Source organism: Pleurodeles waltl, chromosome 10 (genome assembly GCF_031143425.1).
Source record: "Pleurodeles waltl isolate 20211129_DDA chromosome 10, aPleWal1.hap1.20221129, whole genome shotgun sequence".
Lineage (NCBI taxonomy): Eukaryota > Metazoa > Chordata > Amphibia > Caudata > Salamandridae > Pleurodeles > Pleurodeles waltl.
This window is the reverse complement of record NC_090449.1, coordinates 409,831,984-409,856,423: the sequence shown is the minus strand read 5'-3', so window position 1 is coordinate 409,856,423 and position 24,440 is coordinate 409,831,984. Positions and strand designations below refer to the sequence as shown.

General features: G+C 45.2%; 1 protein-coding gene across 4 annotated transcripts in view; it reads right to left on the bottom strand.

Moving 5' to 3' along the window:
- Positions 1-24,440, bottom strand: part of AXIN1 (axin 1) — a 345,962-nt gene that overhangs the window by 31,823 nt on the left and 289,699 nt on the right. For all 4 annotated transcript variants that reach the window (XM_069210655.1, XM_069210657.1, XM_069210656.1 and 1 more), the window contains one exon: positions 22,876-23,043. In XM_069210655.1, the coding sequence (XP_069066756.1) occupies positions 22,876-23,043 (168 nt within the window). The remainder of the gene's footprint in view (positions 1-22,875; positions 23,044-24,440) is intronic.

Sequence of the window (24,440 nt, the reverse complement as noted above, 5' to 3'; positions counted from 1 at the left end):
TATATTTTTTTTAACAACCTGAGATGTGACAACTCACACCTTCACAGAATCCTTAAAAATGTTACTTGCAGGTTTAAGCATGTCTTTCAGCATGAGCAGTTACTGGAGAGGGTCTCCATGAGGAAGTCATGTCCCTCAGGCTGAACATGCATTTCCAACTTTTGGAAGGTGGCTGTCCTGTGCAAAACCTCATGATACAGGTCTGGATCAATGTCAACCGGGGTCTATTTATCGTAGTCATCCCAAGGGTCAGGTCCTAGGGATGTTATGGTGGGTCATTGGGGATCATATGGAGATCCAGGACCTTCTCACCGCCGAATGCGAAGAACCCTGTGGTGAATATAGCAGAGGGTCCACCGGCAGCAGAGATGTAGGCACGGGGAACTGGGAGAAGAACAGGAGAGTAGTTGGAGTGGAGAGGTGCTGCTGTCAAGGCACAGATGCTTCTTGAACGTTGGCTTGACGATTGGGTTAAAAGACTCCTCAAAAGTCAACTTACTCTTGTGGGGGACCGGGTTCTTGGGTGCATGAAGAGGCTTGGCCAGGATCAGACTGGTGGCAGGCTGAATGTGGATATGTCTGTGCCTGGCGTAGAGCTGTTCTTGGAGCCAATGGAGGATCACCTGGTCTAGTCGGGAGGGACTGAGCCCCAAATGGACAAGATACATCGTCTGCAGAGCGGAGTTGAAAGAAAAACACAACGGTGGAAAGACAAGTAAGTGGGACTGTAAACTTCATTGACAAAGAACGGATCCAAGAGCCCGGTGAGAACTCCATGCGGTGTTGAACAGACGCTCAAAGAGATGCACCTGAAACAGATGGCGGAGGTGGAGTCACTATACCTCGTGACTCAAGAACACTTCTTTGAAGAAAAATAAGTTGCACACGTTCGGGCCCAACATTAGGTAGCAGGAGAATGCACAGCATGTGTATCTACAGCTAGACATGCCCCAAACATATATTTCTATTATCATCATCATCATCACAGTGCAGTGGTAAATCATCCCCATCTTCATTATTAGGTTAATAAGAGACAGAGCCAAAAAGGTGGAGGAGCCTCTGAGGAAGCCTTGTGGATGAAGAAGTGATTTCTCCAAATCAAAGCATATGGAACTTAAGTGTGCTAAAAAGTGAAGCCGTAACCTCACTCTAGGTCAAAACAGATTCAGCTCAAGGTCAAATATCAGAGGTGGCAAAGGCTCGACCTCTGGTGACTTCAAGGCTGGCTTCTGTGAAGACGGAACAGGGGCAGATCTTGGAGCCGATACTGAAGTCTGCACTGGAGTTGATGTGGAACCTGAGGTGGGGGTTGAAAGTGCACAGAAAGCACTGATGACTGACTTGGTTGCTGCAACCAGATTGGAGGGTCCTGGAGACCCAAAGGAATGCCTGAGGGAGACAGAAGAGTGCCAAAAATATGCAACATTGCTTTTATAAAGGTTCTGACCTGCTGTCACATTACCTGTGGCCCAGGAAATTCATGGCACATCAGGACCAGTTGTGGGATCAGCTCCGTGGCCAGAGATCAGGAGCGAGATTAATTGCCACATTAACACCCTCCAGACTTAGCTTTAGACAGTGTGACAGGATAGGGGTCGAGCCCTGCTTTGATTTCTTAGGCATCTTCTTGGATTTCAATATAGACTTACGAGACAACCTCAACCATGAAGAGGACCTGTCACAGAAAGGCCTTGACAGCAGAAACGAGATCACACCTTTGAGTTGGAGCAGGCCTTATGCAGGATCCAGTAACTTTTTTGGCATTTGCAGATCTACAGGACAACCTACTCCTATCTGCCTTCTTGACCTACTCCACACCAAGGCCTTTTGTTCTAAAAGAGTGGTCATATGAAGCTGTTAATAAAATCTATAAAATCGGATTACTTTGTGACTATCCTCAATCAGGGAGGGAGGAAAGGGATGAGGGTTTTCTCCAGTAATCCCTAATACTACCTATAAGTGTCTGTGCTTGGCTGCATTTCACTCAAGAGACTAAAGGTTTAACTACCTTGTACTCTCCTTCGTAGAATTTCTGCCCTACCTTTGCTTAGATGTAAATCAGCTTTATTAGGGTCCATTTACTTCAGTTGATATCGTAAGCTAAGTAACCCATTTCATAGTTTGTGTTTGGGTTTTACTGTGCAAGGTCACAGTTGCTTGCAACTGTAGTATCAGCCATGACGACTCTTCTTCCATGACTTTTTCCAAGGAAGCATATTTCGATATGACCTACTGCATTACTAACCCCATAAGTATGTCCCAGGTTACTTCTATGTTACAGTCACTGCTATTGTTGTGCAAAAGGTATTATTTCAGCTGCTCTTTGCTCACAGATTTGGCTACTGGGTCCCTAAGGATGGCATCATCTGAGCACCACAATGTGTTGCAGGGTTCCCACAAAACACTGCATGTTAATGGGCTACTGTCAGATAGGGGAAATAACGTAAAGTGTTACCTGTAGGTGTAGTTTTACAGCTTGAAGAATTTTCTGGATTCACAGGCTGTGCATTATTCAACCATCTAGTGGTTGGGTCTGGGATTTTTACTACTTCATCCAAAAACGGAAAACTTTTTGTCCATCTTTTTCTACCCCTGACAGCTGGTGGGCATCGACAGAACCTCCATTTGGTGTCTGCTTCTGACAGTCGTACTTCCTCCAGACGTTCTAGACTTTAGTCTCCATCTTCAGATCCTTTTTTTTTTTTCCCCCTCTCTCATCCCATGTTTCTGGGGGAGGTGGGTGGGTCACATGTGAATGCAGAAAATTATTCACACTGCAAAACTACACCTACAGGTAAGAAACTTTACATTTTGCAGAGTGAATCTTTTCTGGATTTCAAAGCGTTTTTTTCCTACTGTGTTGGCTGGGTTGAAGATGGGTACGGACTTGTAATTAAATGTCTTAGCATCTTCCTTCCCACCTGAGCCTCCTTGTTCATCTGAATGTCAACGCAATAATGTTTTGTAAACATGCGCACTGATGGTATAGGTATTGACCTATATGAAGTGCATGCATGTAATGACTCACTAAGTCCCAGGGAATTGGCCCTGGACAACGTGGGGGCACCTCTGCTAGTGCAAAAGTACCCTCACACTTAGAAACTTTGCATCTGCCCTTCAGTAAATGAAGGTTAGACATACAGGTGACTTATAAGTTAATTAAGTGCAGTGAAAATGGCTGTGAAAAAGGGTTTGTCTGAGCTCCTTATGGGTGGCAAAAAAAAAATGCTCCAGCCCATAAGGATCTCCTGGATCCCCAATGCCCTGGGTACTTAGGTACCAATTACTAGGGACTTATAAGGGGGGTACAGTGTGCCAATTGGAATAGGAATATGAAGTCACTAAACAACACGCACATTAGGCCACAATCTATGAGCACTGGGGTCCTGGCCAGCTGCATCCCAGTGAGACAGGCAAAACATACTGACAAACAGGCAGAAATTGGGGGTAACATGCCAAGAAAGATGGTGCTTTCCTACAGGTATGTAAGTAAGCTTCCTTCAAATCTATTGTTGCCGCAGGGGTGTGGAATTTATCAAAATATCTACTTGTCCAGGGGACAGGTTGCTTCTCAAATCTACTTGTCCTGTAAAAATATCTACTTGTCCCTTTGGTGCCATGTAGTGTGGTGACAAATTATGGCAGCAATCTCATTATGTAAGAGCTCTGATAACAGCCTCTGATTATGCCAGGGCTACTTCCATAGTAGGGCTTGAATACTTGCAGTTTCAATCCCTACTGTAGCAATTTCCTTATTTTGCCACCTTTCTGCAGATCTGCATACTGGGGCTGGAGGAAGCAGTAAGCAATAGTTCTAGGGCTGGAATGCCCTTGAGTCTGCAAACCTACTAACCTGCATGTTTTAAAGATTTTCACCAGCTTCTCTCTAATATTTTCCCATAATAAGAAAGGTTGGACATTTACTCCTGACAATGGCAGAATTAGAACTTCTTCCAGGGTTGGGAAGAAAGTGGCTGGAGGGAAAATGAACTTGCAAATGCTCAATAGATTTTCATATGAGCAAATCTACACATCGTATTTACCAATGCTAAAATACAGTTCACAAATATTTTATAGGGCTACGACATATACCATGGGTGCACTTTTGTGACTTTCTTTAAGAATTTGGGGCCACATGTAGGTAGGTTCAGATTTGCGACCCGCAAATTGCAAGTCGCAAATCCGAATGTAGGATGGTGTCCCTGACACCATCTGTGATTCGCAAGGGCTTCGCAAATGCCCACCTCATGAATAATCATGAGGTGGGTCGCAATTTGCGACCCCCTTGCGAATGGCGGCCCTCACAGGGATGGTGGCCTGCTGGAGACAGCAGACCACCATGTCTGTGACTGCTTTTCAAAAAATGTTTTTTTTTTTTATAATGCATATAATTTCCTTAAAGGAAAACGAGATGCATTACAAAAACGAAAGCAGAGCAGGCAGTTGTCCGCAGGACCACTGCCTGCTCTGAAAAAATGTTTACAGTGACATTCACAATGAGGAAGGGGTCCCATGGGGACCTCTTCCCTTTTGCGAAAGTGTTAGCACCCATTTGAAATGGGTGCAAACTGCGATTGGTTTGCGCCCGCGGTCACAAAACAATCCTACCTTGCACTGCAAATCGCAATTAGGAAGGGAACACCCCTTCCTAATTGCGAGTCGCAAACCCATTTTGCGATTCGGTAACCAGGTTACCGAATCGTAAAACTGGGTTTGTGCATCGCAATGTGCTTTTTGCACGTCGCAAATAGCGAAAGTCTCTGTTTGCGACATGCAAAAAGCTACCTACATGTGGGTCTTGGTCCCTAATTAGGTCTGGTGTTAACAAAGACATTTTGTGTTTATTAAAATTCTATTTCTCTCTCTTTCGGCTGGCTTTACTGTGAGTGATTGCATTCTGCTCTTCCACAAGGAGCATATTGGCACACAAAGTAGTTTTGTTCAGTGTCAGGAACTACAGTGGCAATCAGTGACGTAACAAAACTGGAGGGTGCCCCTTTGCAAAGAACATGGAGAAGCCCCCTCTCCAGACTCACTCAGGGCAGGTGCTGTGCTGAAGGGGCCCCCTGGAGGGCGGCTGCGGGGCCTTTGTTATGCCACTGGTGGCAGCGTGTGCTTTTAGAGTTCAAACACTTTTTTCTTTTTTTTTTGCCAGTGTTTGTTACAATGTTGAGGGCCTGGTAGCTCCCACAACAATAAAGTGTTACAAAAGCCATGTCAAAACAAGACACGCATTGATGAAACTAAAAGACTTATAAAAATATGTCAGATCAGTTGGCTTTGTCAGTGTTTGTTTATTTTCATGCTTCCCATAATAGTGTTGAAAATGGTTACACTGATTTTCCATTAGAAATATTTTTTGGGGGGAAATACTAGCCTGCATCAACACAATTTACTAAATGACACTTCATTTGCATCTAATCAGAGAGCATTCTGGGAGCATTATAATTAGCCTCATAGCCTAAACTTTTCAAACATGTGTATACACGTTTTTTTTTTTGTACTGTAACCAACGTCAGTAGTGAAGTGTGAGCTTAAAACATTTATTTACAGCACTCACCCTAATAATGAAGGCTTTCAAATAATGAACCATAAATACAAGTTCGAACAGCATTATCTTTGGAAACACATTACCTCAACTGCAGAGAGTTCCACTCTCTATAAACAGGCAGCCAAAGGGTTTGTGCGGCAGAGGGTTGGGCCTACTTGTCCCAAGGACAAAGTAAACAGAAAAACTTGTTGCCCTTGACCCCAAACAAGATGTCCCGGGCATCGGGCGATAGGAATTCCACATCCCTGTGCCATATAATCTCCTTTTTGCAAATGTAGGATAACTTCCTGTAAAGTTGTCATCTTGAATTTCAATGTCTTTATAAACTTGTTGATGAACCTACGGTCTAGAATTGGACGCAGGGCTCCGTCTATCTTTGGAATTAGGAAATATGTTGTGTAATTCCCTTTATTTCCGGATTTGAGACCTGTTCCATTGTTTGTTTAATGAGAAGTCAATCTGTTTCCACCTTTGAATGTCGTCTTAATTGGCCTTCCTTGTTGGAGGGAATTTGTCTAATTCTATGCAATATCCCTTTTGTGCTGTGTTGGTAATGTAAAGGGTTTATTTTTCCTGTCACAGATTGTTTCATCAGCAATCAAGGTCACAAAGCGGTCATTTATTTGCATGGCTGTACCTCCTCTAGAGAGTTTGTAAAGATAAGTTTCTACCTCTTCCTCTGGTGAATACCCCTCCAAATCTTCCTACTTCATCTCCATATATCCACCTTCCTCTGAAGGTTGATAAGTTCCTCCTCTTCCTCATAAAAGAGTTCTTCCTCTTCTGGCTCTGGCGTGAGGTGGCAAATGTCTTCAACTTCGGTCTCTGACACCCCTTGGAACTTCAAATTCTTTGGTGCAATTCAGAACCCTCTTAAAACTTTCTTCAAATTCCTTCTTTTTCTGAATCAGGGTAGCCATTTTGCCCTCAAGACTCTTTCTCTTGTTTTCGATGTGAGGGGCTTTGTCATCGGGACTTGTCGTGGGATGTTCTCTTCACAGAGGAACCCTCTTTCGCAAACTGTTCAGCGTCGGAGCTTCAGTGGACTCTTGAGGTTCCAGGCTTTTCGATGTCAATGCGTCCTTTGCTTTCCCTTCTTATGTTGACAAATATTTTTTCTGAGTTCTTTTCGTAGGATGTACCTGTGGATGGCAAATTTTTGATGCCAAGGCTCTCTTCTGCAGCTGCGAGTCTGGGTTTTTGCACTCAGACGTCTTAACCCAGGTGGCCGACTCTTACCTCCTCCTTGCTCTTCTTTGGCTGATCTTCCTTTACCTTGATCTTGCAATGTTCCCCCAACCCCCACGGGATCTTTCGGTTCTGCTCCCTCAGCTACATTTTGCTCCTCGTCGCTGGAAAGTCCAAGATCTTTCAGGGATGTTGTGGACTTTTGACCTTGCATTGAGAGATGGGCCATTCTTTGCTCTCACCCTCCGCGTCTTCTGTGTAAAAACGGCATAGGCATTACAATCTTTGCGCCGGTAATCAACTGGAAGGCAGAGGTTCCACACTGGATGCTTGTCCTTCTGTGCGTACTAGTAATAGCAATTTCTGCAAAATTGAAATGGTGTTTTCTCCATTAAGCCAAGCAGTGAGCTCCCCGACAGGGCATTCTCAACCCTCTGTCAAAGTTTTGCCGATTTCTTGCACTTGCTCTTCCTTCTTTCGCCAACCGTTGTCTGTCGATGAGTCTGTTGCTTTCAGTAAAGTTTCCTACCACAATTCATGGTGCCTCTTCAGTTTTCCTACAGGCTGGGGACGTCTCTACAAAAAAAATAAAAATAAAAAAAAACACCCAGACACCCGGTGGAAAAAAATAGCAAACAAATGCACAGCATGTGAAGCTAGAAAATAGCCATGCTGCAAAACACCTATTTTCTGCTTTAGTCACAAGCTACACTAGGGAGTGAGCCATCAGTACCAGGTCTATCTTGGTGTACAATTTATCAGTAGCCAAGTAATGTAAATAGTCAATCTGTGTCGGGCTTCATGACCCTCCGTAGCCTTAGGCTGCTCTATCTCATGACCTATACACCACCATATTCTAGTTCTAAACTTCTTTGGAAGGGTCCCGGGTCAGCTTGAGGAGGTCATGTATAGTGTACTTTAAAAATGTCTCCTGGCCACTACTCAGTACATATACCAAAAGCAAAAGGGACATTCTCTCCTCTCAAGTGACTGAATAGTGATGGGAGCCATCTGTCATTGTTTGCAAACCTGCTAACCAGGATGAAGCCATAACCAGCCCTGCCATTTTGGTAAACAAAGTATTGCATTGGGCACCAATGTGAGGGACTCCTCCAAGGATCTTTAGAAAGCAAGTGTGTTTCCTGAAGGAAGCTAATATCACAATTTTATTAGGATTTTATTAGGATATGTTGCGACATTATATATGTTTGGATTGGATATTTAGCTCTCAGTTTTCAGGAGGCAATTCTTAGATCCGTACTCAATGTAGTGTCCTAGTATCTAACTAGGGACCAAAGTTATATGCTGTGCCCCCATTAAGTGTCCTAATAGCCCCCTGTGTTAATGCAACAAGCATGCAGTGTAGGGCTTGATGCCCTGTGCCTGGAGGCTCTAAGACAGGTGGTGTTCAGGCTTCTACAGGCTATCTCTAGTGGTCAGTCACCTGGAAGAATCCTTCGGGATCAAGCAGACAAACTCAACAGGCATCATCTTGCCAACCACGAGTAGTGTCTGCACCTGAAGATAGCTCAAGACATATTTGGACAGTGAGGGTTGTCATCAGTAGATCTTTCACTAACACAGAGAATACATAATGTCAGGTATTTTGTGTCTTAGCGTTCCCTCCTCAAGACTCTGGGAGGCCTGTTCTACTTTCAGTGGTACTCCTGCACCCTCTGATACCCAGTACTCTAGGCATAAGGACCAGCTGTGCTCTGTGCCTCCTGTCCTTCAGATTAGGGTGTTGAGTGTGTGTAAGGAAACTACTCTTTTTGTATGGTAACCCTCTGCACTTTGGACTGATGCTGCTGGTTTTTCAACTAAGTTAAGTGAGATCTGCTAACTAGACCTCAGTGCCAGAGCCCTGTCCTGACAGTAAAATATATGTATTTGTGATTTCTAGAATGCATTAAACCAAAAGAAGTATCCAAGCGCTGATCAAAAATAAGTGAAATTAACATTTTTACTATGGATTGCCCAACTGGTGAATACAGGGTTACGACCTGACCTCCGCCCCTCCACCCTGCCCCACTCAGCTGTGCTAACTCCTCAACGGTGCTGCCAAAGTGGCACGCCAAGGTATCAAACAACTTGCTACATTAAGCCCATCTTTTATCTCAAGTCAAAATTAATGTAACTTGTTGCAGTGTGGAGCTGTAGCAAAGCTGCCACCTTCCAGGGCACACATGGAGCCTGATCCACGAGACAGCTTTCTGCCCTCCTGGAGAGACATGCAAAGGTCTCTCAGGAGGGAGAACAATGAGGGATTGCTGGCCAGGGAGGCGTCACCTTCCCCCTGCAGGAAGTAATTTGGGCATTAGCCCCAAAAGGCAGGCTTAAAAGATGAGTCTTTGAAGGGCAGATTTGTAGCACTAGTGTGGAGGGCTGCCCCATTGTTGAGGTAGACAGGCTGGTACAGGAGGCAGAGAGGGGGAAACCAGTTACCAAACACGCTTACACAGGAGCTTGAAGCCCTGACGTAGCCACACCCCAGGGGTGGGCTAGTGAGGTTTGTACACCAGGAGAGGAGTCGCACCATCTTGGGAGTGGGCAGAGTGGTGCATCGTCAGATAGCCCTATGCCACACTCCACAGGTAATGGTCACCAGGTGGGAGGGAACCTGGTAGCCCATTGACTACCAACCCCATCCTGCTCTGATGGCACTTTCCGACCTTAAAGGGGGCACCCCTAGCACTGAGACCTCGACCAAGTTGGAAGGACAGGAGGACTGCCCTGAGGGACCAGCAAGGAGGCTGCACAATTGACAACAGCATCTGCTGGCTAGCAAACAGGGCTCAGGAAGAAGCTGTCTCCAGAGGCCAGTCAAGCCAAGAGAACTCCAAGTGCCAGGTGACTGGCCGCCTGTTCACAGCACACAAACAAAAGATGAAAAAACCTGCTGAGGTAAGTTGGTAGGCCAAAATCCTACTACCACCATGGGTCAAGAGCCAACCCAGAGTTGCACAGGGGTCGGTTGAACCTGGGAGTGCGGTCAGAGATTTTCTGGAATCATAAGAAGGCAAGGTATTCACTCAGGAAGGATTGGCCTGTGACTGAGACAACAGTAGTAGTCCAGCGGCAACTGGATTTTGGCCAGACCGGAGAGGATTTTGTAGGAAGTCAATCCTGCAAACAGGTCATCCTTACCATATTTCTGGGCTGAGGTATCCCTGCAGGAAGAACCCCATTGACCGCGTTGCATCCACAGCATCCTTAAGAGAATCTTTCATCCCTTGCCTCACAACCACTTTGTAGGAATCCATTGCAACATGTAGAAAGTGCCTGACTGCTTCTCCTGTGAACACAACTTCTTGAGGACATTGCTGGCCCCCTGAATATATCCCTCCTGGCGTTGGTCACCCGCCAAGAACGTCTAACTGACTGCATCAACACTTACCTAATTTTCCCTTGAAAAAGTTTGAGTGTCTAATTCATTGACTTTGCGAAGGCTTGTTCGCGGTGGAGTAAAATTGCTTTGGTTTAACATAGTTTGTAAAAATCTATCTCTCTGAAACCCTCCTTGAGATCTTTTTCATTCTGTTGTGTAGATTCCTATAAAAATACAATTTATTTTATAAACTGGTGTTTGATTCGAGTGTTGTATGATATTTTCCTTCAATTGTTTTTGTGCTGTTTAAATGCTTAACACTTGTTCCTCTGTGTAAACCTTGGTGCTCAGTGCCACAGTTACCCCAGGGTTGAGCAGAGGGTTTTACAGACACAATCTACTGAACCTAAAGGGGTTGTTAAGTGTATTACATGGTGAGGTTGCACAACCATGCCGTATAATATACCCATTTCCACAGTGTGTCACTCAGATCTGCTTAACCTGAGCAGTTGCCCTCTACTTCTTCTTCGGGAGGATCTGCTGTCCCAGTAGCAGGGCAGAGATGTAAATCAGAATCCTCAAGATACACTTAAATGCATAGAGATTGAGTGAATGTAGGAGGCTGGCCTGGCTTGTAGTGGGTACCAGAGGTACTTACACCTTGTGCCAGGTCCAGTTATCCCTTATTAGAGTAGAAGAGGTGTTTCTAGCAGCTTAGACTGATAGAAGGTAGCTATGGCAAAGCAGCTTAGGCTGAATTAGGAGACATGTAAAGCTCCTACTATACCACTGGTGTCATATGCAAAATATCATAAGAAAACACAATACACAGAATTACTAAAAATAAAGGTACTTTATTTTTATGACAATATGCCAAAAGTATATCAGTGAGTACCCTCAGTATGAGGATAAGTTATATACACAAGATATATGTACACAAACCAAAATTAGGTAAGTAATAGCAAGAAAAGTAATGCAAACAGTGTAGAATTACAATAGATTGGAATAGGAGCACATAGGTATAGGGGCAACACAAACCATATACTCCAAAAGTGGAATGCGAACCACGAATGGACCCCAAACCTATGTGAGCTTGTAGAGGGTCACTGGGACTGTAAGAAAACAGTGAGGGTTAGAAAAATAGCCCACTCCAAGACCCTGAAAGGTAGGTGTAAAGTGTACCTACTACCCCCAGAGAGCACAGAAGTCGTGATAGGGGGATTCTGCAGGAAGAACAAACACCAGCAATGCAACAACAGTGGATTTCCGGACCTGAGTACCTGTAAGACAAGGGGACCAAGTCCAATAGTCGCGACAGTTGGAAGAAGCTTGGAGTTCTGCAAGAAAGAAGAGGAAAAGGAACTTCTCCTTTGGAGGATGGATGTCCCACATCGCGATGAAGCTTGCAGAGGTGTTCCCACGCAGAAAGACCGCAAACAAGCCTTGCTAGCTGCAAGGCTCGCTGTAGAGGTTTCTGGGTGCTGCTGTGGCCCAGGATGTCGCCACTTGGAGGAGGAGACAGAGGGGGCGCCAGCAACTCAGGGAGCCCTCACAGAAGCAGGCAGCACCCGCAAAAGTACCTGAACAGGCACTTGGAAGGAAAGTGAACCGGAGTCCACGCAAAGACACAAAAGGGAGGCCTGTTTGCGAGTATATGTCAGGGTGTTTTTACTGTCTCACTGGGATCCTGCTAGCCAGGGCCCCAGTGCTCATAGTGGAAACCCTATGTTGTCAGTATGTTTGATATGTGTCACTGGGATCCTGCAAGCCAGGACCCCAGTGCTCATAAGTCTGTGGCCTATATGTGCTCTCTGTGTGGTGCCTAATTGTCACTGAGGCTCCGCTAACCAGAACCTCAGTGTTTATGTTCTCTCTGCTTTTAAAATTGTCACTGCAGGCTAGTGACTATTTTCACCAATTATGATTGGCACACTGGAACACCCTTATAATTCCCTAGTATATGGTACCTAGGTACCCAGGGTATTGGGGTTCCAGGAGATCCCTATGGGCTGCAGCATTTCTTTTGCCACACATAGGGAGCTCAGACAATTCTTACACAGGACTGCCACTGCAGCCTGAGTGAAATAACGTCCCGTCATTTCACAGCCATTTTACATTGCACTTAAGTAACTTATAAGTCACCTATATGTCCAACCCTCACTTAGTGAAGGTTAGGTGCAAAGTTACTAAGCTTGAGGGCACCGCAACAAAGTAGCAAGAAGACTACCAGCAACATTGTAGCGTCTCATCCTGCCGGCTTTCTCGACAGTGTCCTGGTGGTGCATGCTCTGAGGGCTGTCTGCCTTCACCCTGCACTGGAAGCCAAGAAGAAATCTCCCGTGGGTCGACAGAATCTTCTCCCCGTCAACGCAGGCACCAAATTTCTTCATCACCGGTCCTCTGGGTCCCCTCATCTTGACGAGCGTGGTCCCTAGAACACAGGAGATGGAACCAAGTGACCCCGACAGTCTAATGGTCCTTCTGTCCAAATTTGGTGGAGTTAAGTCCTTGCCTCCCCACGCCAGACAGTAATCCTGTGCACTGCGTGAACTACAGCTGCTAGGGCTTCTGTGCACTTCTGCAAGACTTCCTTCGTGCAAAGCCTAGCCCAGGCCCCCAGCACTTCAGCCTGCATTGCTCAACTCACTGAGTTGACCTCCAACTTCGTGGGACCCTCTTTTGTTGTGCTGAGACGACTGCTGTGCTCAGATCTTCTGAACGCTTGTTCAGGTGCTTCTGCGGGAGCTGCCTGCTTCTGCGGGGGCTCTCTCTGTCTCCTCTTCCAAGGGGTGACCTCCTGGTCCTTCCTGGGCCCTGGCAGCACCCAAAACCTTCAACCGCAACTCTTGCAGCCAGCAAGGCTTGTTTGCGGTCTTTCTGCGTGGAAACAACTCTGGATCCTCCATCACGCCTTGGGACATCTTCTGACAAAAGGAGAAGTTCCTGGCACCTTCCGTTGTTGCAGAATCTTCGGCTTCTTCCACCCGGAGGCAGCCCTTTTGCACCTTCATCCAGGGTTTAGTGGGCTCCTGCCTGCCCTGGACACTTGCGTGACTCTTGGACTTGGTCCCCTTCCTTTGCAGGTCCAGGAATCTGTTTTCAGTGCTTTGCAGTCAGTTGTTGTCTTTGCAGAATCCCCTATCTCGACTTTACAGTCTCTTTCTGGGGTAGTAGGGTAACTTTCCCCTGACTTTTCAGAGTCTTGGGGTGGGGTATCTTGGACACCCTTATTGTTTTCTTACACTCCCAGCAATCCTCTACACACTACACTAGGCCTGGGGTCCATTCGTGGTTCGCATTCCACTTTTGGAGTATATTGTTTGCGTTGCCCCTAGGCCTATTTTCTCCTATTGCATTCTATTGTGTTCTTTTTCTAAGTGTTTTACTTACCTGATTTTGGTTTGTGTGTATATTTTGGTATTTTACTTACCTCCTAAGGGAGTATATCCTCCGAGATACTTTTGGCATATTGTCACTAAAATAAAGTACCTTTATTTTTAGTAACTCTGGTTATTGTGTTTTCTTGTGATATAGTGCTATATGATATAAGTGGTATAGTAGGGGCTTTGCATGTCTCCTCGTCCAGCCTAAGCTGCTCTGCTATAGCTACCTCTATCAGCCTAAGCTGCTAGAACACTTCTAATCTACTAATAAGGGATAACTGGACCCGGCACAAGGTGTAAGTACCACTAGGTACCCACTATAAGCCAGGCCAGCCTCCTGCAACATCCCTCTAAAGAGAAGAATAGGCTTCACTAAAGATCGGCAGACTCCCAGTTTCTGAATTGACAGAACAAAGGAGCATCATGTGGATGAAACTTTTCACTGTTACAACGAAAAGAAGAGCAGTTCAGCTAAGTGCCTTATCTAATTGGACTGTTGAAAAAGTTACTTACCTTCAGTAAATACCTTATCTGGCAGAGATATGTTCTAGTTGCAGATTCCTTATCTTTGAATTTCCCTCAGGCGTAAGCTTGATCTGGAACATTTTCTGAGTAGTACCCCTGTGTGCCGTTAGGTGGCAGCGATCAGCTACGTGTCCATAGTCAGTGTCATCCATGCCAGATATGACGTTGCGGGTCCTATACAGGCACCACCTTGGCGCACTGACATCAGTTTTTTTTCACGACTTTCCATGCCAGGAGCTCAGAGCCATTAAGAACACAGACTACAGGTGCATCAAAACTAAGGCTTGTAAGGGGAGCCCCTCACCCTAGAAATCAGTTTGCCGGGAGGATTGGTGGGTCGGTAGGGAATCTGCAACTAGAACATCTCCACCAGATAAGGCATTACAGAAGGTAAGTAACTTATTCATCTGACAGGCGCTTTTTAGTTGCAGATTCCTTACCTTTGACTAGATACCCAAGTAGTACCATCCCCGGGAGGGGGCCTGAGAAGCAAGATCATACTAGAAAGTTCTGCAGGAGCAAACAAGAAAAGTACCCATGCCTACGGAACTGATTGTCCAAGCAGTAGTGTTCGTCAGATGGCATTGTGGGTTTCTCACGTTTATCAAAGGTCAAGGACTACAACTCCACTTGCTAACGCAGTGATTACAGCTGTAGCTCGGGTAGAATGAGCATGCAAACCTTCGGGTGGTTACTTCTTGCCCAGTGGGGAGCAGATCTTAATGCAGAGTACGACTCATCTAGAGAGGGTTCGCTTCTGTACTGCCTGTCCTTTCTTCACACCCACATAACTGACAGAGTCGATCATCCACCTGGAACTCATTTGTATGGTCAAAGTAGAACGTCAATGTTCTTTTTTGGGGCCAGGCAGTGGAGTCTCTCCTCTTCCTTAGAGGGATGTGGGGGTGCATAAAAAGTAGGCAAGGTGATGGACTGGCCTACATGAAAGGGTAAAACCACTTTTGACAGAAAGGAGGCCCTAGTGAGAAGCACCACTGTCAGGATAGATGGAAAGATGAGGCAGCTTCAAAGAAAAAGCCTGCAACCCACTCACCCTACAGGCAGATTCAATAGCCACAAGGAAGGTGGTTTTCAAAATGAGAAGCCTGTGAGGACAATTGTGGAGCGGGTCGATAGGAGCTTGCATAAGAAATGTAAAAATCAAATTCAAATCCCATCGGGGTATAATGAATGGGGATGGAGGAAACAAAAGCAGGTTTATCAGGCAACCTCAAAAAAGCAGAAATTGCAGGAAAGAAACCTTTGAGAGTGCCTATAGCAGTCCTGCTCGGCCAAAAAAAGTATGAACAACAGAACCTTAGAGAGGGACAGTAAAAGTTTCACCAGAATTGTCTGTGTACCATGCCACAAATTTCTTCCACAGACAGGTGTATGCAGTTTTTGTGGAGGGACACCTAGCTGCCAAGATAACGTTACAGACTTCAGGCTAAAGGTGAAAAGCTGTCAACTGCAGCCGCTCAATCTCCACACAAGAAGGCGGAGAGTGGACAGGTTTCAGTGAAGAACCCTCCCCTGCTGCTGCCAAAGGGGATGGGGGAGGCCCCTTCAGACTATCTGCAAATTCCACCTTTTTGACATGATTGATTGCCAGCAGAGCAGGTAATGGTGAATCCTGCCTCCGTCTGGCCCTTGGGGGGAGTCAGACTAGGAAGTCCTAGAGCCTGCCACGGGGAAGATGGGGAGGGGTTGGACTGGCCAGACCACTGGCTACATGATCCACGATGTCGGTGGATCCCACGCCCTCGGCCACGAAGAGGCTGGACAGCATGCACAGCACAGTGGCTGGCTGGGAATGGACACGGCTGGAGGGCCTTTCTGTAGCCACACAAGGGGTGAAAGGCAGACTGCTCAGACGAGGCGTCGCAGCGAGGCCCAAGGCCCGTGCTGTAGCACAAGAATCTTTCAAGTGCTTGAGGGCCAAATCTGAGCTGGTCTCCAAAGAGATGGGTGCTATCAAATGGCATGTACATCAAAGTAGCCAGGACAGCTTCTGAAAAGCCAGCAGTCTTCAACCAGGCGTGAAGCCTCAGGGCCACTGTCAACAAAACTGCTCTTTGTCGTGTCCAGTCCCCAACGTAAAGTGAACTTTGGTGCATCTCTCCCATCGGCAACTGCCGAAAACTACAGCCCGGGCTTCCTCCGGGACCTGTGACAACAGCTGCACAACCATGTCCCACAGCGTGTGGAAATAAGAGCCCAAAAGGCATAGAGTGTTCACAGACCACAAAGCTAGGCTGGAGGAATAAAAAAGGAAAATGGTACTCACCCAGTAAGCATCTGTTCGTGGCATGTAGTGCTGTACATTCACATGCTCTGCATACTCCTGCCATCTAGTGTTTGCTTCGAAGTGTTGCAAGTTGTTTTTCTTCGAAGAAGCATTTGAGTCACAGGATCAAGTGGCTCCTTCGTTGGGATACTGCGCATGGGCATAGACTCTTGTTAGACTGTTTTCCTGCAAGCGAGTGACAAAAGGAGTGTAGAGGAAATATAGAAAAAAGATGTCCATGCAAATGTAAATATATAGGTACAACTACATACAAGTAACAAACTGCTGCGGTGTCCGGGGAGGCGGGAAGGCGCATGTGAATCTACAGCACTACATGCCACGAACAGATGCTTACTGGATAAGTAACATTTTCCGTTCAATGTCATATGTGGCTGTAGATACACATGCTCTGCATAGACTGTAAAGCGGTTCCTCCATGAAAGCTGTTGCTAGGCCGTGGGAGTTGCAGTTAACTGGAAAGTGTTCTTAGTACTGCTTGGCCTTCAGGGGCTTGTTGGCGTGGAAGTACATCTACACAATAATGTTTTGTAAATGTATGTAGTGTAGACCATGTAGCTGCCTTACGAATGTCAGCTATGGATTGATTTCCAAGAAAAGCCATGTTGGCTTCTTTCTTCCTCATAGAGTGCGCTCTTGGAGTGACAGGAAGTTGTCTTTTTGCTTTAGCATAACAAGTCTGAATCCATTTTACTACCCACTTAATTGGATATTGGATTGCCTTTATGAGGTAGTGAGAAAGCTACAAAGAGCTGTTTAGTCTTTCTAAACTCTTTAGTTCTATCAATGTAGAACATTAATGTACATTTAACATCTAAAGTGTGAAGAGCTCTTTCGGCAACTGAGTCAGGCTGCGGAAAGAAGACTGGTAACTCAATGGCTTGATTAACATGGAATTGAGAGAATACTTTACGGAGGAACTTCGGATTAGTGCTAAGAAGCACTTTATCCCTATGAATTTGGAAGAACGGTTCTTCTAAGGTTAGGTCTTGGAGCTCATTAACACGTTGGAGATGTGATAGCAACTAAAAAAGACACTTTCCGTGAGACGTACTGAAGAGGACATGAGTGCAGTGGCTTAAAAGGGGGCCCCATGAGCCTGATAATGATATTGAGATCACATGATGGTGCGGGAGGCACATTTGGTGGAATGACCCGGCCATCCACGAATGCTTTGATCACTGGAATTCTAAACAGAGATTTTGCCTATTTTGTAAATATTCAGCTATAGCTGGGAGATGTAAGCGAATGGAGGTGTAAGCTAAATTTGTTTTCTATAGATAAAGCAGACAATGTCCTTGACAGTAGCTTTAATGTGTTTGGGTTGACAGTAGCAAACAAAGAGGTTCCACTCTGCAGCATAATATGCTCTGGTAATGGGTTTACGAGCTTCTCAGAGTGTCCATACATTCTGCAAGCAAATTTAAGTAACCAAACTCTATGGCCTCAAGAGGCATATCGCAAGGTTGAGAGATTTGGGGTCTGGGTTCTCGTAGGGAACTAGTGAAAGGTCCAGTAGTGGGGTAAACCAGGGCTGCTGTGCCCATGTGGAAGCTACAAGGATCATGTTGAAAGATGTCTGCCTGATTCGTCGAACTAAAAATGGAATGAGAAGGAGAGGCAGAAAAGCATACGCAAATATCCTTGACCAGTACATCCATAGAGCATTGCCCTTGGATAGAGATGTGGGCCCCTATGGGTGAAGTTTTAGCATTTTGTGCTGTGGTGAAAAGATCTATGCAAGGTGTTCCCCACTTCCGGAAGTATTTTTGAAGGCCTTGTGATCTTGTTGCTGCATCCTACTGAGCAAAGCAGTTGTCTGTTCCTGGGAAATACTCTGCCACCAGGTGTATGTGGTGGTGGAGAGCCTATTTCCATACTGTCAGAGTTGTGAAAATTGGCATGACCGTGTCCCCCGCCTTGTTTCTGATGGTCGTACATTGTCGTCATGTTGTCTGTGCAGACTAAGACAACTTTGTGAGAGAGATGATGAAGAAATGCTTTCAGGGCTAGAAATACTGCCTGAAGCTCAAGGAAGCAAATGTGTAAGGATTGATGATGAGGATCCCAATGGCCCTCTAGTGAGAGTTCTCAAAGGTGAGCGCCCCAGCCTGTGTGTTACACAGTTGTCAGAATGATCTGAGACACAGGGCCCTTTTAGCACATTGGTTGTATTCCACCACCGCAGAGAGCGATAAGTATGGTGATCTAACACTAGATTATCCCAATGACCCTTTAATTGTACCCACTGATGAGGCAGACACTGCTGTAGGGGATGCATGAGGAGTCTGGCGAGGGGGGAAGATGGCAATGCAGGAGGCCATCATCCCTAACATGCGCAACACAGTCCTGACCGTGTATGAGGAATTATATCACAACTGAGGGAGGAGAGAGTGAAAGTTGTGAACCCAAGACTGATTGAGGTATGCTATCCCCAGTTCTGCATTCTTTTGCCAGCTTTTCAAGGGTGAAGTCCACTTGAGGGACGAAAAGATGCTCCCTGTCGAAGGGCAAATTGAGTGCTGCTTGTTGTACCCCTGGTTTAAAACCAGAGCACCGAAGCCAGGCATGTCTCCTTACTAGGATGCTGGTATTAATACCACGTACAGCTGTGTTCACAGCATCTAGGGCACAGCTGATGGAGTTATTACTGATTGTCTGTGCCTTTGTGACGATCTATTGTCCCCCTTTTTCGGTGCTCATCTGGGAGATACTGGAGGAGCTCCTCCACCTCATCCCAGTGAGCCCGATCATATCTCGCAAATAAAGGCTGTGAGCTGGCAATGCACCAACGATTGGCTACTTGCACAGCCACTCAAATGCAGCCTCAATCTTTTTGCTCTACTTTTCCGGGGAGGAGGATCCCCTGTGGCCTGAATATTGGCCTGTTGGCATGTAGTGGTAGCCACAATAGAAACTGGCAGGACCTGTGATCATATGTAAGGTGGATCAGAGGGAACAGCTTTTTTTTTTTTGTCTACTGTAGGGGTGATAACCCTAGAGCAGACCAGTTCCTTAAAAAGTTTGTCAGCATGACAAAGCATGCCAGGGAGCATGGGGAGGAACTGGATATCCCTAAGTGTGGACGTTAGGGTATCATAAAAAGTCTTGTTCAAAGGGGTCCTGTGTAGCTCAATACTGTGGAAAGCAGCTGCTCGAACTATTACCTGCTGGTAGGATGCGGCATCCTTTAGTGATGAGGGTCGCACAAGGTATAAATCTGCACAATGTGCTTGTAACCTCCTGGATATGAAGGTGGCATTGACGAACGTCCATGGTCTCCAAAATGGGTTCAACAGGAGTTGGTTTGGCCGAAGAATTACAAGTTTTTCAGGTCCGAAGACGTTGAATCCCTGGTTTTCGACACTGATGTTTTCGTTTGGTGTCCTTTTGTCGGAGCCGAAGCAGAGGTTGAGCTTGCTCAGCTCAATGCCAAAGTTCAAGTAGAAAGTGTGACAATATCTCGGACGGAAGATGGTAAAGTTGCTGCCAAAGACGATATCTTGGCCTAGGCAAATTTTGTTGCCAAGCTGGAAAGCGGAGTATCCAAGCCTCTGTTAAGGAACAGGCCGTGTCCAGGAGGCAGTGGCGGTCTGGCAACCTCGGTAAGGGCCTTTTTAGCAGTCTTAGGGGGGCAGGAGGGACCACAGTACTCATGGGTTGCGCCAATGTCACCTCGTGGCTTTCGATATCCGACTGGACTCCTCCTGGTCCAGCCCCTCTCGGCATGCTACGCCCCGAAGATGTCCAAAGTGTCTTCAGGAGTCTTGTGCACCATCTCAAGTTGACAAGCTCTTCGGTTCTGAAGGGTCTTTTTCTAACTGAAGGATCTGCAGGCATCGCAGGTGGCTTCTTGATGTTTGGGGGAAGAGGCACAGGTTACGCACCAGATGATGGTCAGTGTGCAGGAATTGTGTGATACCAAAGACAGAAGCGAATCAAGTGTCCGTTCCATCGACACAGCATACTGATTGGTACCAAGTGTTGAAGTAGGCCCGAATTAGCGAGGGCATCCTGGAGGGCATGCGGTCGGTTCTCGGACTGATGGAGTTAGACGAGCGCGAGACCTTAAGAAAAAAATCGCGATTGAGAACAACACTGTTGATGGAGCAACCGTTTTAGGGGGCGAGGGATCAGCTGTTTTAAGCATCAATTAGAAGAACACCTTTGGTAATGCTCTTTATGGCTGCTCATCTAACTGCAGATTGATCTCTACTCACCCTCCTTCCGGTTCAGTGGAGTGGACATACAATAGGTAAAAAGGTCCCAATTTAGGTTGACTGAACTGCTGTACACTAAATTTGACAGTGGCTTCAGCTCTCATGGCACAGAAGTTGTCTTAGGAAACACAACAGTGTGTAAGGGTGGCATCTATATGCAACTCCAAGTCATGTTCTGAAGAAGGACAGAGCTTCCACACGTCAGAAGATACCACCTGTTGGCAAGCATGAGCTGCTACAGGAAAAGTTTTCAGATTCAGTCTAGTACCTCAGGGAGATTCAAAATGTGAGGAATCTGTATGTACAAGTATCAATAAGAAATGGAGGTTAATTATATGAGAACGCTAGTTCAGGCTCAGCAGCATGGAGAGGAAGAATAACTGAACAGAACTCTAGCCTGGCTCCTCAATGGTGCCAAACATGGCAATAGGGGTTGCATTACACCCACAATTGGTCAAAGTGTCCTCGGAGACAAAAATATGTTGACCACCTTTGAATATCCGAAGGCAGGCTAAAGTTCTCTGGTTTTATCTAAGCACCTTCTGAGGAAAGCTGAAGGTGGGCAGAGAGCAGACCGAGGGTGTCTATAAACAATTGTCAGGATACCAGATGGCCTCTCAGGGCCTGCTGGCAATATCTGAAGGTATGCTGAGAGATTCTGAGAAACAACAGATGGGGTCTATTAAGTAGCTTGGTGTGTTTGAATGAAGAATTAGGGTTGGGTGTGGTATTTAATGTCCAAATGGTGTTTGGATGACAAATGAGTGTTATGGTCTGAGTGCAAAATGAGGCACTAAGAGCTAGTCCAGAGTGTCTGGGGTGGGCCAGAGACCTTTGATTGTTGACTAAGGGTATCCAAAGATAGACAAAGAGCCTCTAGGGTGTGGCTGAACGAACCTTGACAGCCTGGGAATTTCAGAGCACATGCCAAGGGACTCTGAAAGTAAGTGCAGGGGATGTTGAAAGACCAACCGGGTGTGTCTGAAAGACAGCTAGGAATGTGCTGACAGTCTGTGAGGTTATCCGGAAGTGACAGAGAGCCAGGTGGGGTGTTTACATCTCTTAGAGGAAAATGATGATGTTTAAGAATAAATTGGAAGCGAAAGGTACAGCTATTATTTGTACAGCAGGTCCAGTGTCATCAGGTCTCAGCAGTCTGAACGGCCCACTCCTATATAATTATGGCTTTCTTATACTATTAAATTGTAGAGGCACGGACCTATGCATTTACATTAGGAGTTATGACAATTCCTAAACCATTGATAGAGGTATCTGAAGCAGACCTTTATAGAGAGGAGCCAGAACCTATTTTTTACCAGGCCCTGCACATCTGATGTCTCTAGGTCTGTGATTAATTTCCTAATTCAGGAGGTAAGCAAGAAGTAAAAAAATACAAATGTAAAACCCTCTCAGGTCAAAGTTTTGTGCTTACATTTATGAAATTGTTCACTACATTTGAGCCATCTGCTCCTGATTATGCCTGCCCAAGCACACTACTATACCAATACATTTTATATAAACAATGGTGCTGCTGGAGGAGCCCTAGGCAGTTTTTATTTTAAGTGAATGGAGAAGCCACATAGAGAAGTATCCATGCTGCACAGTTTAGCACGCTGATGTAAACTGGCAAGATATGTTAAAATGTAGGCGCCTATGAAATGCAACACCAGCCATGGTAATTAAAAACAAAGAATTCCACAAGGAATATGGGTCAATTAGTCTAATGTTTTGAAATGCCAAATTTAGAAGTGCCATTGTTTCTGGGGAAAAAACAAATGTACAAAGAGTTATACAACTATATAGCTGTATGACTGCATAACTGTCTCAATCAGTAACTGGTGGGGTATTGTTGTAACTGTGCTGTATGATTTCAAATTCTAAAGCTAAAGTCTACCCAGACATATCAAAGATGCCAGTTAATAGCAGCACGGGTAAATCAACAAGTTCAAATCTGACAAAATCTAATGAACCCAACAAATAAACACCACCCAAATCTATGTGAATTTAACTACTGCAGATTTGTCAGGTGCTTTGAACTTTAAGCCATACTGTGAAATAGTAATGATTAAGTACCTTTCTTAAAATCATAGGAACCAAACACATGAAATATTAAGCCAAACAGTGGCCCATGGCTATTAGGATTTTTTCTCATCCATGTGAAAATACAACCCTGCCCTTGTTGGCTATCCACAAACCAATAAACACAAGACACCATAGTATTAATTTTACCCAAAGACACCATCACATTTATTTTATCTATGAAAGGATACCCACCAGTTTGCTTTGCCCCACTCTCATTCTCAAAGCAGTGATGCCAAACTCACAGACAACTGACAAGTCAAACATGAAGTTAATTGATTTCCATGCAGTCTTACCTGTAATTGCCTTTTTTGGTCAGCAACTCTCTAAACTGGCTTAGAGTGACCACACGTCCCTTAACCATAGTTCTATAGGGTATAGGTTCTCCACAGAAGTAATAGGCTACCACAATGTTCTCGCATGTATGCAGACCACCACTGCCTGGCTTTTTTTGAGGCTTGCACCTGAAATAAAATACGTCAGGTTAGAGCACAGATTTCATTAAAAAAATCCAATGATTGCATTGTCACACATCTGAACATAAAAAGTTATGCTATGTGGAACAGATGCTTTGTATTATCAACAGTTTGTGAAATAATGTAACTTTTTCTGTAGAAGATCCCTTACAAGACTTGCTCCAGTCACAACCAAGCTCTTCTGGGCAGAGAATGTCCACCTACCACATGTTAGAATTATATAAACCTATTCATATTATCATGGGTAAAGACTCGCAACAGATGTGAATAGGCAGCTGCAATCATTCACTTTTAAATTACGCCTGATGCGACTTATTTAACTTTAAAGATCACTTAAACCACTGGAAAAGGCCCACAGTTCTTAACACAGGCACAGTGACACTGAACAAGCAAAAGGGAATGGGAGGTAGGAAGGTCATGCCATCAATTGAAAAAGAAGCATTGGAAAAGACAATAGATCTTGGCAATCCAAGAGTTATTGGCATTGTTGATGTTGATGTCTTTTAGCCATATTGAATAGCAGCACAGCTGCTTCTCAGCATGGCTGAAAGTAATGTTAAAAAGGGCTAATACCCATCCAGCACTGTGTTATGAACGTACATATTTGGAACAGATTTAATGTGTGGTAATGAAGAAAAAATGTTTTGGTGTAATAAATTTGGGCAAAAGCATACTTTAATTTGGGAAGCCGCAATTTATCCAGGGTTTCTGGCTTTATTTTGAACAACTCAGCCAGGAAATAAGTATCTATTTGTCTTTCCTTATGTTAAGGCTTTGTTTTACCAGTTTCTTCATTTTGCTGTGGTTTTTTAATACAGCACTCCCCCACTCTTCCCACTTTCTGAGAGGGGACGCTTGCAAAATACATTAAAAATGCCTGAAGACCAGAAATAAAACAAAAATCCTGAAGCACGACGGCACCAAACAGCTGCCGGCAAGATGGCTTCCAGGAAAGAGAAAGAAATGGGTACAAGAGGTCTCAATATCATATTATGACAACCCCTCTGTGTGGGAAATGTCCATGGGATAACATTGGCATAGGAAGGAATTCAGAGTTAAAAAATTGAGCTCTGTGTGTTAAGAGGAACATAAATGAAACTAGTTTCCTCTAAGTAATGATCATAAAAAAGAGAAACATGGGATTGAAGAAACATTACAGCAAAGAAAGCACTAGGGGCCGGATGTATGAATCTGGCCCATTGCGATTCGGTAATTGCGATTTTTAAGAAATCGCAATTACCGACTCACAAAGGGCCATGTGTCACATTTGCGATTCGGTAATTGCGATTTCTTAAAAATCGCAAATGCAATTACCGAATCGCAAATTGCGATACTGGCCCCATTCGCAGCTTTGGGCCTGTTGGGCCATAGCTGCAAATTTTTTG